We start from the raw sequence: 12,238 nt of genomic DNA, 5'->3' as shown, positions 1-12,238 counted from the left end.
GATGGCAGGATTTAAATAAACACTCACATCTTTATTGATAGAGAACATTTTAAAATGAAGAAATGATATAGTGGATTGTAAGAAACAGCAGTGTGTAATAAGGGGGTAACAAACCAGAAATGGAAGCTGAGGGAAGCCCGGGAGGGAAGGGGTGAAGAAGTGTAATATATATGTTATTGATATGAAATGTTTGCAATGATAGAAAAGAAAGTTAATAAAAAATTATTAAAAACAAAAAACAGTATGACTTCAGTGCCCTGCAAGAAATTACTCAGAATAAATATTGGGGAGAAACCTTGAAGACAGTGTCTGTGAAACCTGATATAAGATTCACCTATAGAGCAGAATAAAGAAAAAGCACCTGAACAAAGGTTCACATAACCCACAGGCTGCACATGTTTGCTCAAAGCATGTAGTGAGGCAATATTTGACGATGCATTATCCATTGCACAGGAAACTTGATTAATGCTAGCAAAGCTGACTGTCATCTGACAGGTGTACAGGTCTAAAAGAGCCAGCATGATCGCTGCAAACTGCCATAAAGGTAGCTTATGTGGAGTTGTCAACCTTGCCCTAGACCCTTTTGTCATGCACAGCATTCAACATATAAGCAGGGAGGGGATCAAACACCACCAAACCTCAAAGGACTGCACTGGCTAACAGTGAGTAACTGGGCACAACTGAAGGTCTTGTTACTATCACAGAAAAGCCCTAAACAAGTTAGGATCCACACATGGAGAAAGATCGCCTTTCCCAGTAGCAGCGGATTGATCTACAGGGATTGTGCTTGTACTTCCCTTGATCATTACGGCCCAGGGGCTTAACCACAAGAGACAGGAAATCTCCGCTCTGGCACTCTCCCTGTAGAGGTCAGATTGCCCCATACTGTTACTACAGCCAACAGCTTCAGCCCTATTCCAGAAAGTGTGTTCTATTTAGCACTTTGGTTCTACTTTTGTTTAATGCTGTACTCTTACTGATAGCTGCCCTGAGTTCTCATGAGAAGAAGGGCAGAATGTAAGAAATGAAAATTATTATTATTATTATTATTATTATTGACATGAGGACAGACTGAGCCAATAATCATACACAAAAATCAAAACTACCAGCAGGAAAACAACACCTCCTCCTTGGCGCTCACGGATCATATTTAATTATGTTAAAACAAACCAAAAGCACCTTAGTAGATGGAGAGAGAGAGCTTACCACCCTCTCTCAGATCATTTAATAATAATTTTAAAAAACTTGGGTTACAAAAGTTGCTTTTAAACCTTATTTAATAAAAGGTTTGAAAAGATACAATGGAACATTCAGAAGTAAATAAGTTACATGAGTACATTAAATCACATCAGCAAGACTTCTTAGTGTATTAATGTTTTGTAAAAAAACAAAAGCACAAAAATAAATTGTCTATCACATCTGTACATAAGAGGTATATAATATTTTTGTATGTACAATATTTTAATATGTAACAGTCTTTTAAAAGGTGCAGTAAATACACAAAAGGCAGTTCCTGCATGTTTGTTAAAATAAAAGCTCTATTTTTTTTTGATAAAAAGCATTTATACAATAATTACACAAAGACAGACTATTTCTGTACACCACAAAAACTCTAGCATTACGAATTAAAACATAGACCCAGGAAAGCCAATTTGTACCAAATCTCAGCTTCAGAACAACCATAAAACTTGGAAGATGCAAAAAAAGAGGTGGTATTAAAAACAAAAGCCACAATTGTATTTTACAAAAATATATATTCACCTCTCTCTCATGATAAGCAGCTGCGCATCTTTATAGGTTCAGCTGTTGATATAAATCCCATATTCCAGAAAGGGGGTGGGTCGGGGCAGAAGAGAAGGGAAATGTAAGCAGCTGGAGATTAGAGCCATAGCCTATCATGCACTATAGCCAGTCGCGCAACCTTCACTCATTTCAACGCAGCTTGGGGCAGGAATTCTGAGCAGCCCCTCTGAAATGAATGAAGTTGCACAGTCACTGTTCTGGGGGGATTTCAGCTCCAGCATAGCGGCATATAGAAGGGATTAAAGGAACAGCTGAACCCAGTGGATGGGTTTAAGATCTGGGGTTCTTGGGGGAGGGGTGCAGGGGGAAGAGACATAGCCAAGAAAGCAGAAGCATTTGTGCTGTTTCCCTATCCTCCAAAAATACTGAATTAACTCCTATGAAAGTGCTCACTAGAAGACCATTTGTGTGAACTTGCAGTAGAGGAAGTAAGTGCATGGGCAAGTCTTGGGACACAAGTATTGACTGACAAACAGAAAAAGCCTTAAAAATATACCCTTTGAGATACACTGAAGATCCCTTGCTAGCAGGTGGAAAAATGGAAGCAAAGCCAGGTGAATACAGATAAACACCCCACCACCTCTTCACTGTCTTAAATGCAAGAGATAACTGAAATTATGGTTCTCTACACAAGTGATTTGCTTGGCTATGCTACCACAAAACATGGGCATGGATTGGCAAGCTGCTGTTTTCCCAGCGACTGAGAGGGCATTAATTTGAAGCTTCAACCATCTTATGTTAATTGGGATGTGCAGCATGTTTTCTAAGAATGCCACAAAACCCAGTGGGTCTTACTCCCTAGTAACTGGACTTGCAGCCTTTAAGCACACTTATCTGCTCTTCAGTAAGGCTGGCTACTGAGTAGACATGCATATTTTGACTAAAGTGGTATTACAGGAATGCAGTTCAGCCAGGAAACTATTTTCCTGTCCAGTTCCTTTTCAATTAAAAAAGGATGCGCAGCAATCAGAAATTAATGTCTGCTGCAGCACCGAGCCAGTTTCCCAAATTCACTAACCGCCTTGAAAATAACTTTTTAAAGTGCTGTGCTGAATGTGAAACTGCATCATACTGTAGAGCTGCAGCTAATCCTCAAGAGAGCGTCTTCATAAACATCCTCTCTCACAGGATGCTGACTATTACTCAACAGAAAGGCACCAAGTGGGGAGTCTGCCAGATTCTCCACATACCATTGGCAGCTCAATAGCAGGAGTGGTTATCATCAAGAGCCACACATCCAGGTTTGAAGATAGCCATACACTTGATCGTCTGTGGTGAAGGGAAACAGCTGCAAGGTAACCAGCCAGGGAAGTATCTGGAAACAGGAAGATTTCTCATACCCCTTCAGGTCATCAAAAGGAGCCACAAATTATTAACAAAGATGGCTGGGTAAGTGGACTGGTCAAAAATGGTGGGCTACTACATTTTGTGAACTTATTTGTAAGGATTTTCTCATTTATTAGGACCTGACTATAAAATATTTCCACTGACCAGGCTAAGACATAAAACAGAGATATTGCTAGTTTCTAAAATAACCTTAAACTCCAAATGAAGACCACTGGCTATAAAATAATGTCAATTATAGATGCACTGTAATATGGGAAAAATCAAGATAATGGAAGTAGGTATCCAAGGCGAGTAACAGCTGCAATGATTTAAAGAACCAAGCACGTTAAACCCAGCTTTTATACCACTGATTTCCCACCCAGTGTTGAAGCAAATTCATTTTCAGACACCAATTATCAACCTTTTGGGATTTGGGACACACTAGTTAATTTTGGGGGAGCCGTATTTGGGGATCAACTACTTAATTTTTAGTGTGTATTTTGATTTATGGAAGTGGTGCTGTTTAGACCCACCTTAGGCTAGACTGTGACCCAATACTTGAAATCCAGTGTTCTAGAACGCAAGAGCTTTGTTCCCACCTGTGTTTCATAAAGGAGGGGACAGTATTTGCTAACTCCTCCCACAATTTGCATGTGTGGATCTCTGATCACACTAAAGATGTCTCTGCACATACTTCTCTTGTATACATACATTTGTACATCCACTGTTTCATTTTAAGATACTCACACAGGATTGAGGCAAAAAAATGCAGAGTTCAGCATCAGTCAGCATAATTGTGCTCTGCCCCTCCATGTACATCAAAAGGAAGGTAAGAACAGGGGATAAAGACAATTCAGTTCTGCTTTTGCTTAAAGGAAGCCCAGTCAATATTAATTTGTTGAAATGTATCCATAGCCTAAGGCAGGGGTCAGCAACCTTTTTCAGCCATGGGCCACTCCACCGTCCCTCAGACCATGTGGTGGGCCAGACTATTTTTTTTTGGGGGGGGGGGGGAATGAACAAATTCCTATGCCCCACAAATAACCCAGAGATGCATTTTAAATAAAAGCACACATTCTACTCATGTAAAAACATACTGATTCCCGGACTGACCGTGGGCCGGATTTAGAAAGCGATTGGGTCGCATCCGGCCCCCGAGCCTTAGGTTGCCTACCCCTGGCCTAAGGCCATTCAAAAACAATGGAATGGGAAATAAAAATCAGAGCTTGCTATGAATTCCCGTTTATTTCAATTGGATTTAGTCATGGCTAATCTACTGGATTATGTCCCATGCCTTTGAAACAGACATGACGCAGAATCCACTCCCATATAAACGTGTTTTCCATTTTGTTACAATAAAAAATAGACCATTAAAATTTTATCTCTTGCAAAGTTTAACAGATGGGGATAATTAACTTTTTTCAGACTTACTCGTGATCTTTCTTATTCATATACTATAAATAAGATTTTGAAGTCATATCTGCGGAGCCTCTTCTTTCATAGCTACAAGATAGGACACAAGGAAGTCCGAACTGCTCTGTGCTAGATTGTGCAAATTGTATTTGGGAAGGAAGCAGATCAATCACATGTACATTCCCCCCCCCCCAAAAAAAAGAAGAGAGATTTGCTACTTCGATTCACACACGCCACCTTTTTCTTTCAAGAAAATGCCCACTGGCTACTTTGTTCACTTCTATAAAATATACCGGTAGTCTCTCTCAGAATAAAACATTGTTTTAATTTCATTCCCACATTTAAGGCAGACCTTTTTTAAAAAAATTAAAAATATCAGTTTCTTATCTAGACCTCTGTTTCAGAGCATTAATGCATGACCAGGGGGCAGATTTCTGTCCCGTTTACTAGTGAATATCTTAGCAAAGCTTTTTGCACCTCGGGGCAGGAATAAGTCTTAGGTTAAGTGCAGAAAGAAAAGAAAAGAAGAGTTGAGACAAGACATTTCTAGAAGATGCAATTAAAAGCTACACACCCCAGAATGAGCCAGGTTTAAAAGGGGGGAAATATACTTCTTTACTATGATGTATCACAAATGATTGTGCAATTTTTTTATAATCTGAATGCCAAAGGTTCAAATCAAAACAAAGGAGGGAAGAAAATAGTCTGATTGCATTGACAAATTTCTGAAACTGCCCCCCCCCCAAAAAAAGGAGTAAAAAGAAAAAGCACAAAACTTGGCCCATCTCATTGAAGTCTGTTTTTATGATGTGCTGGAAGGACTCCTATAAGAAATCTAGTGGAATTTGCATTATACTACAGTTGAAAAATGTTCAAACAGTAATTTTTTATGTGGATGCGAGTTTTTCCATTATGAAGCACTAAACACATTTTAAGTTGCCTTATACAGAATCAAGCCTATTGGTCCATCTAGCGCACTACTGTATCCTTTGACTAGCAGCAGTTCTCCAAAATCCTTAGGCAGATGCATTTCTTAGGTCTGCCATCGTAAACTCTTAAATGGAGATACCAGGGGTTAAAGCTGGAAGCTCCTGCTTGCAAAACCACGTGCCACCATTTTCCAAGTTGGAAGTAAAGGGTATTTGCTCTATCTGTGCATTTTTTAAAAAAATATGGATGACAACATTAAAATATGCAATCATGAGGCCACACCTTTAATCCAGTAAAAACTACAATATATACGATTCCTCTGGTCATGCAGCTCAGCTCTCAGAATGTCAACAGCAATCTAGCTGAGTTAGATTGAAACTTATTATGCTTTACTCAAATTAACCAATTTCTTCAGAGGGATGAAGTATTTCAATAATCACTTGTCAGTCAGATTGCCACTGGCCATGGGAAATAAGGATTTAAAGGTGAAGTTTATAGCAACCTTTTCTATCACTTCTATGTACACTTCTAGAAAGTTGTGATTTCAGCAGTTTTCAGGAGATCCAGAAAACCACAAAGACACAATCCCATTGTGACACACTCAAAACTTCCGATGCACAATGTTAATAATGCAGTTTAGAAAATTCTCAACATCTTAGCTTTCACTTTCCTCACGGTTTTAGAAGGCTAAAAAAAAACTACTCGTGTGGCTTGCATCTGCTAACAGCTAATGAAGATTTACTTCCTCCTCCTCCACAGTTAACAGCCCTTTATTTTAGATCAACATTATTTTAGGAGCAAATAAAACACCAAGTTTGAAAATTGAAACTGGCAAATAAATTAATTCATATTTGCATAACTAGGAGGTTATAGATCTGTGAAGTCAGGAATTTTAGTGCCGAGTCCTAGACCTTCCCGAATATAATTTACAGATAGTCACTAAAAAGTCATAATCCTTGGACTACCCAGTGGCCACACATCATAGCTGTCCCTCAGCATAATAATAAATAAACCAGCCCTACTACTGACAGCAACATTTCAGTTTAAGTGTTCTTAAACACTTTCAGTTAAAGTGCTCTATGTATATCTATACCAATTCTTGACAGGGCAACTTTTTGGTGGACAGAAAAGCCTTCTGCTTTGCCCGTCCACTGCAAGATTGAAAACTAGTAGACTTTCACCTCTTGATATGTGGCGATAGCTCTCTACACAGTGTAAGATGACAACTGCAAACGCTGCAGTCAATGATAGCACAGGTGCCAATTAAAGTACAGTGGTACCTCGAGTTGCAAACACCTCAGGTTACAAACTACGCTAACCTGGAAGAGTTACGTCAAGTTGAGAACTTTGCCCCAGGATGAGAACGGAAATTGTGTGCCGGCGGTGCAGCGGCAGCAGCAAGAGGCCCCATTAGCAAAAGTACGCCTCTAGTTAAGAACAGTTTCAGGTTAAGAATGGACCTCTGGAACAAATTACGTTCACAATTAGAGGTACCACTTTTACTAATGCTTTCTTCCAAAGAGAGAGATCCTGGGACACTATCGCTGCAAGTCTAGTTTCCCCCCTCCCAATATGCTGGATATCTTGCATTTTTTTAAAAATAATGTATTGGGTCCATGGAGTGCTAGTTGTGCAAGTTCTGAATGAAGGTTCTTCTTTGGTTGGCAAATGATAAGCACAGCAGTGTAGGCTGCAAAATGCTTAGGAATGAATGAATATATCAGTCAAGTGTTCTCATAAGGGTATTTTCAAAGCCTTTTTTGGAAGGAAGGAAGGAAGGAAGGAAGGAAGGAAGGAAGGAAGGAAGGAAGGAAGGAAGGAAGGAAAACATACAATGCTTCATTTTTTTCTTTCTCTTTTAGTAGCTTTTCTTTTGTGGAGGTATTGAAAAAGGACTGAACAGGTAAATAAACAACATGATCCCCAATCTAATTAGGCAGCTTCAGGGTGAAATCCAAAGGCTTCCTCTCTGCCACTTTTTGGCAAAAATACCACAGTAGCTGCAATGTATGAATATTTACCTGCCTTACACCAAATCAGACCATTGGTTCATCTAACTCAATCTCATCTATTCAGATTGTCAGTGGTTCTCTTAAGGTTCTCTATCCCCAATCCTATTAACCTGAGCTCCTTTTATCCATAATCCCAGGGACAGAAGCTGTAAGAAAAGCCTGTGTTCTGCACTCAAAACTACTGACCATTCCAATAGTTTAGGTGTCAGCAACAGCCCCTGCCTCCAGTCGCCAGAAGTGTGTGCAAGATATATGGTCAATCCTGCATGGCATTTCTAAATTCAACAGCCAAGGGCGAGGCTGAATTAATGCTAGCAACATATGTGGCTTCCTGTGCTTGAAAAGACAAGTCTTTTACTCTCAAAGGTCATCCCACAGAGGCTGCTCCCTACCAGATTTTTCTGGACATCTTTTTCCTTTGGAAAATAAATCCTCGTAACAAAGGATGGAGGAGGTAAAACATGTATTGGCTGTAGCCCTAACCAGGTAGACTAAAAAAGTTAATGAGTGTGGAACTGCAGGTAAAACTTGGAGGTTGGAAATGGACAAAACAGTATGGGAACAAGAACTGATGCCCCAGCAGATTTCTCACCCTGACGCCCCACCCTCACCCCGGCACTGCGCTCATGACTCCCAGAGATCCCATGGAAGGGTAATTTGAACTGAAGGAAAGCTGAATTCCATGCCATGATCATTTGTTCAAATAGCTACCGAAACAGTTAATTTATAAATAAAGTGATTCATAAAATTTTGGTTTTCTTTAAAAAGTAGAAACTTCCAAGGTGATGGTTTTCTTTTCTTTTCAAAATCCACCAGTCCGTGTTAGTGAGGCGAGGAAGGTAGTGGAAGCAAGAGGGCTGGGTGTCTGTTCAGATGTGGAGCTACACAGGTGCAGCAATGGAAAAGATCTTCCCAGGTTCAAAGGGCCAGCCCAGCTCCTGCAGCCTCCTTCTGTGACCCTCTGCTACACCTCTCCGTCGTCATCTGAGCTGCTGCTGCCGCTGCTACTACTGCCACTGCTGCTCCCGCTGTCGCTGCTTTCCGCCTGCTGAGCTCGGCTGCGAGCCGCTGCCTCTGCCGCCGCCGCCTCTGCTTCTTCCTTCTCGCGCTGCTTCTGAGCCGCCGCCTTTTTCTCCTGCTCAGCGTGACTTTTCATGTGAGCGCTGCGGCTTTTCACCTTGTAGAAGATTCTGGAGGAAAACACATAAGAGCGCCGTTACTTACTCTAGCTCACCTTGGTTTCTCTCGTGAATCGGAGAGATTCAACATCCTCCCCAAAAGATGCTAACTTGCCCAGGCAAGGCCACCAGTGAAAACTGCACTGCAGTAAACAAAACTGCTCCCGTGTTCTTCTTAATGTATGCTCAGTGTTGGCCATTGGGAAGGATAAGTGAACTGGGAGGCCTAGATAAAAAATGGAGTCTTCCGTGATTATGTGCTGTAATATCTGTAGCAAACCATATTGCGCTTGTAGCGCAGATTCTGTGAAGTGATTGTGGACTCAACCGTTGTGATTTCCTTTAGCTATGTGTTTGTACTTAGCCAACATACTAACTTAATCTGAGGTACAGGCAGCTGTGGACACAGATTAATGGTGAGTCTAGTCCAGCATTCTGTCTCCAGTAGGGGCTGGTCAGATGCCCCTAAAAGGATAACAAAAAACAGGGCCTGGTGGAGAGCGCTTTCCCTTTTGTCCCTGGCACCTGCTGATCAACGAACATGGTTGTTTCCAATCTTAGCTTTATGCTAATAGCCACTACTGATGTATCTTTGTGACAGTAAGCTGCCTTTAAAGAGAAAAAGGCACAACTTAAGACCTAAAACAAACCCTGAGTAAGATGCACAGTTACCGAAATACAATAAGGGGAGAAATCACTCAAGGTATATCATATCCAATAATAGTACACCCAGTTGCTTCTGTGATTATCCTGGCTTGACTGACATGCCTCCTGTCATTCTGCAAAGCCCGAACTCCATTCCAAGACCAAGCAAAATAAATATATATGTATGTTGCACTCTCCTTGTTTAATCCTGTCTGCTGAACAGGGCCTGTCTCTTGTCCAGGGCTTCCTAGGAAAGAGGTAAGTGTGTTGGGGGGGGGGGCATATGCAAGTGAGTTCTGGTCTGGATCCAAACAACCACATAATTAGCTCCATATGCCCAAGGAAACTTTGGACTTGCATGTAAAAAAAAATAAAAATCTTTTGCACAGCAACTTCTTCCTGCCCACAGTGCTGCATGACAAGCCTGTTCGAACACCAAGTTTCAAAAGCCATTTATGCAATGGCATAGGCATCTTGAATAATTCCACGGTGAATGTTTAAGACACTGACTCTACCTATAGTAGCTCTTTAACAGTCTAGTCAGCCTAACCCTCCTGTCACCTGGGACCAGTGTACATCATCATCCATGACTGGCCTAGGTTTAACAGGCCCACAAAACCGACTATGATCTTATTTGCCTATGAAAGCATTTTCTATTCCACCATATCAAATAGCAAGGTGGCGTACAGTATGAAACATCATTGCAGAAATTTAAAAAGTCATGAAGGTGACTGACTAATCAAAATTTAATCTTGTAAGCAAGGTGAGACATGCCACCTCCCTCTCATGGCACTTAGTAAGAGTTCTGTTGAACTGTTACGATTTTCACTCTGGTTTTACACCAAACATTGTCTAGATTGTGCGGCTGCCTGCTTTCGAGAAATGAGCTCCATGGCGAAAACAGCAATGGGAACCTAGCTGGGACACAGAAAGGGTCAGGCGCATTTATATAGGTCTTCCCCATGGGTCAAATGTTTTTTTGAAACATCCAACTGGTCCTTAACTTGATATGAGCAGCTATTTTTTTAAAAAAAGAAAATCTCTTGCTAGCAGATTAACGCACTGAATAGGCTTCAGCTAAATGTTTTACTCATATGCAAATGTGCCTGGAAGTTTACAAGCAAAAAAAAAGTGAAAGTAACACCATTACTCCAATGTAGGTAGAAATCATCTGCACCTTGTTCCCTATCTTCAGCAATTGTAATTTGATCTTAAAATCACTGATTTCTCTCTTCACAGTTGGTTTGCATCTTTCCATTTCTGATCTTCTAGTTACTTACTTGGTGCTCATTTTCTTAGCAAGCTTCAACAAGAGATTTGGCTAACCCTTTTTGAAAATTCAAGTATCATGACTATCTTCTATCCACATCAGGGTTGGGGAACCTGTGGCCCTCCAGCTGTTGCAAAGTCCCAGCCAGAACGGCCCCTAACCAGGGATGATGAGAATTGCAGTCCAACAACATCTGGAGGGTATCATCCTTAAAACAGACGCGGCTGACCCTCAATATTCTATCTACGGCACTTTCAGAAACAAGTGCAAGAAGACAGAACTTGGAATGCTAGTGAGCCTTCACCTCTTTTGCATCTGGGGAAGTGACTGGAAAACAGTGTTGACCACCAGCCAACACAATTGTGAATACAATGGATAGTGATCGCCAAAGAAGGATAGTGATTTCACTCTCTTCATTTCATCATTTTAAGTACAGTGATACCTCGAGTTAAGTACTTAATTCGTTCCGGAGGTCCGTTCTTAACCTGAAACTGTTCTTAACCTGAAGCACCACTTTAGCTAATGGGGCCTCCTGCTGCCAGAGCATGATTTCTGTTCTCATCCTGAAGCAAAGTTCTTAACCCGAGGTACTATTTCTGGGTTAGTGGAGTCTGTAACCTGAAGCGTATGTAAACTGAAGCGTATGTAACCCGAGGTACCACTGTACTAGGTAAGGCTCACAGTTCACTGGGTTTATGCAAACCTGGCAGAGAACAACACTTTCTAGCACAATGGACCCTGCAGGCAACAAACATTCTTTTTCTTAGTCTATCTCCAGTAGAAGCCTACATGTTCAATCCTGAACTAGTATCTGTTGTTACAGGAAAATATGACGACTTCAGTGCCTACTGAAAGACTCCTATGAAACACCCCCTGAAGCATCTCATCCCTGTAGGAATCATACCATTCATATCGGCAAAATGTACATAACTTCTGAAATGGGCCATGGCATTTTTCTGGCAAGATGCACATGTACACTAAGGAATCTCTACAACTGCAGGAAGCACTTTTTCTTTTTTAAAGGAAAAGTTGTTTTATTTCAAAAGTTAACAAGACTGAATGAAAACCTACAATAACATAATTATTGGAGCTTTTAGAACACCGATTAACACCGCCTCCACCCAGCGAAATAGGCTACCACTTCTTTAGTTCTACATTTTTTTTAACTTCCTCCTGTGCAAAAGAAACAATGGAACCCTTGTTTTCGTTTCTGAGTTTCCCCACTCTTACCTTCCACATTTTTTACATGGAAATTCCTCCTCTTGGTTCTGGGCTTTGTTGACGGTGTCCTGTTTGGGCTTTGGTTTTCTTTTTCTCTTTTGGGCAGGTGGAGAAGTCTTCCGATATTTAATGGGCGTCTCCTTTGTCCTCCTTGAAGTTCTGCCTCTGGCTTCTGCTGCTCTTGGAGCACCAGGTTCCTGCTGTTTTTCCACGAGGAGACTACCGACCTTCGGAGGAAGGAAAAACTATTGCAAGATGGAACAACTAGGAATCCTATGGGAGTGGATGCTGGACAATGGCCAGAGATGAGGATTTTACCAATCAAATCTATATGGCGGTGGGATGAATCCAGTGACTAAGGCAAGGGGATTAAATATGTAAATATAAAATTAAATTAAACGTATTAACAGTTTGGGGTTTTTAAAAACAAATTACAAAAT

General features: G+C 41.0%; 1 protein-coding gene across 2 annotated transcripts in view; it reads right to left on the bottom strand.

Moving 5' to 3' along the window:
* Positions 1–1,259: 1,259 nt before the first annotated feature.
* Positions 1,260–12,238, bottom strand: part of MIDEAS (mitotic deacetylase associated SANT domain protein) — a 73,739-nt gene continuing 62,760 nt past the window's right edge. For both annotated transcript variants that reach the window (XM_028724274.2, XM_028724265.2), the window contains exons 12-13: positions 11,808–12,025; positions 1,260–8,674 (exon numbers count right to left, since the gene is read on the bottom strand). In XM_028724274.2, coding sequence (XP_028580107.2) covers positions 8,449–8,674; positions 11,808–12,025 — 444 coding nt within the window. In that variant the 3' untranslated portion in view covers positions 1,260–8,448. The remainder of the gene's footprint in view (positions 8,675–11,807; positions 12,026–12,238) is intronic.

The sequence above is a fragment of the Podarcis muralis genome, chromosome 1 (assembly GCF_964188315.1).
Source record: "Podarcis muralis chromosome 1, rPodMur119.hap1.1, whole genome shotgun sequence".
Taxonomy (NCBI): Eukaryota; Metazoa; Chordata; class Lepidosauria; order Squamata; family Lacertidae; genus Podarcis; species Podarcis muralis.
The sequence above is the reverse complement of the archived record's forward strand: the minus strand, read 5'-3'. Positions and strand labels throughout refer to the sequence as shown.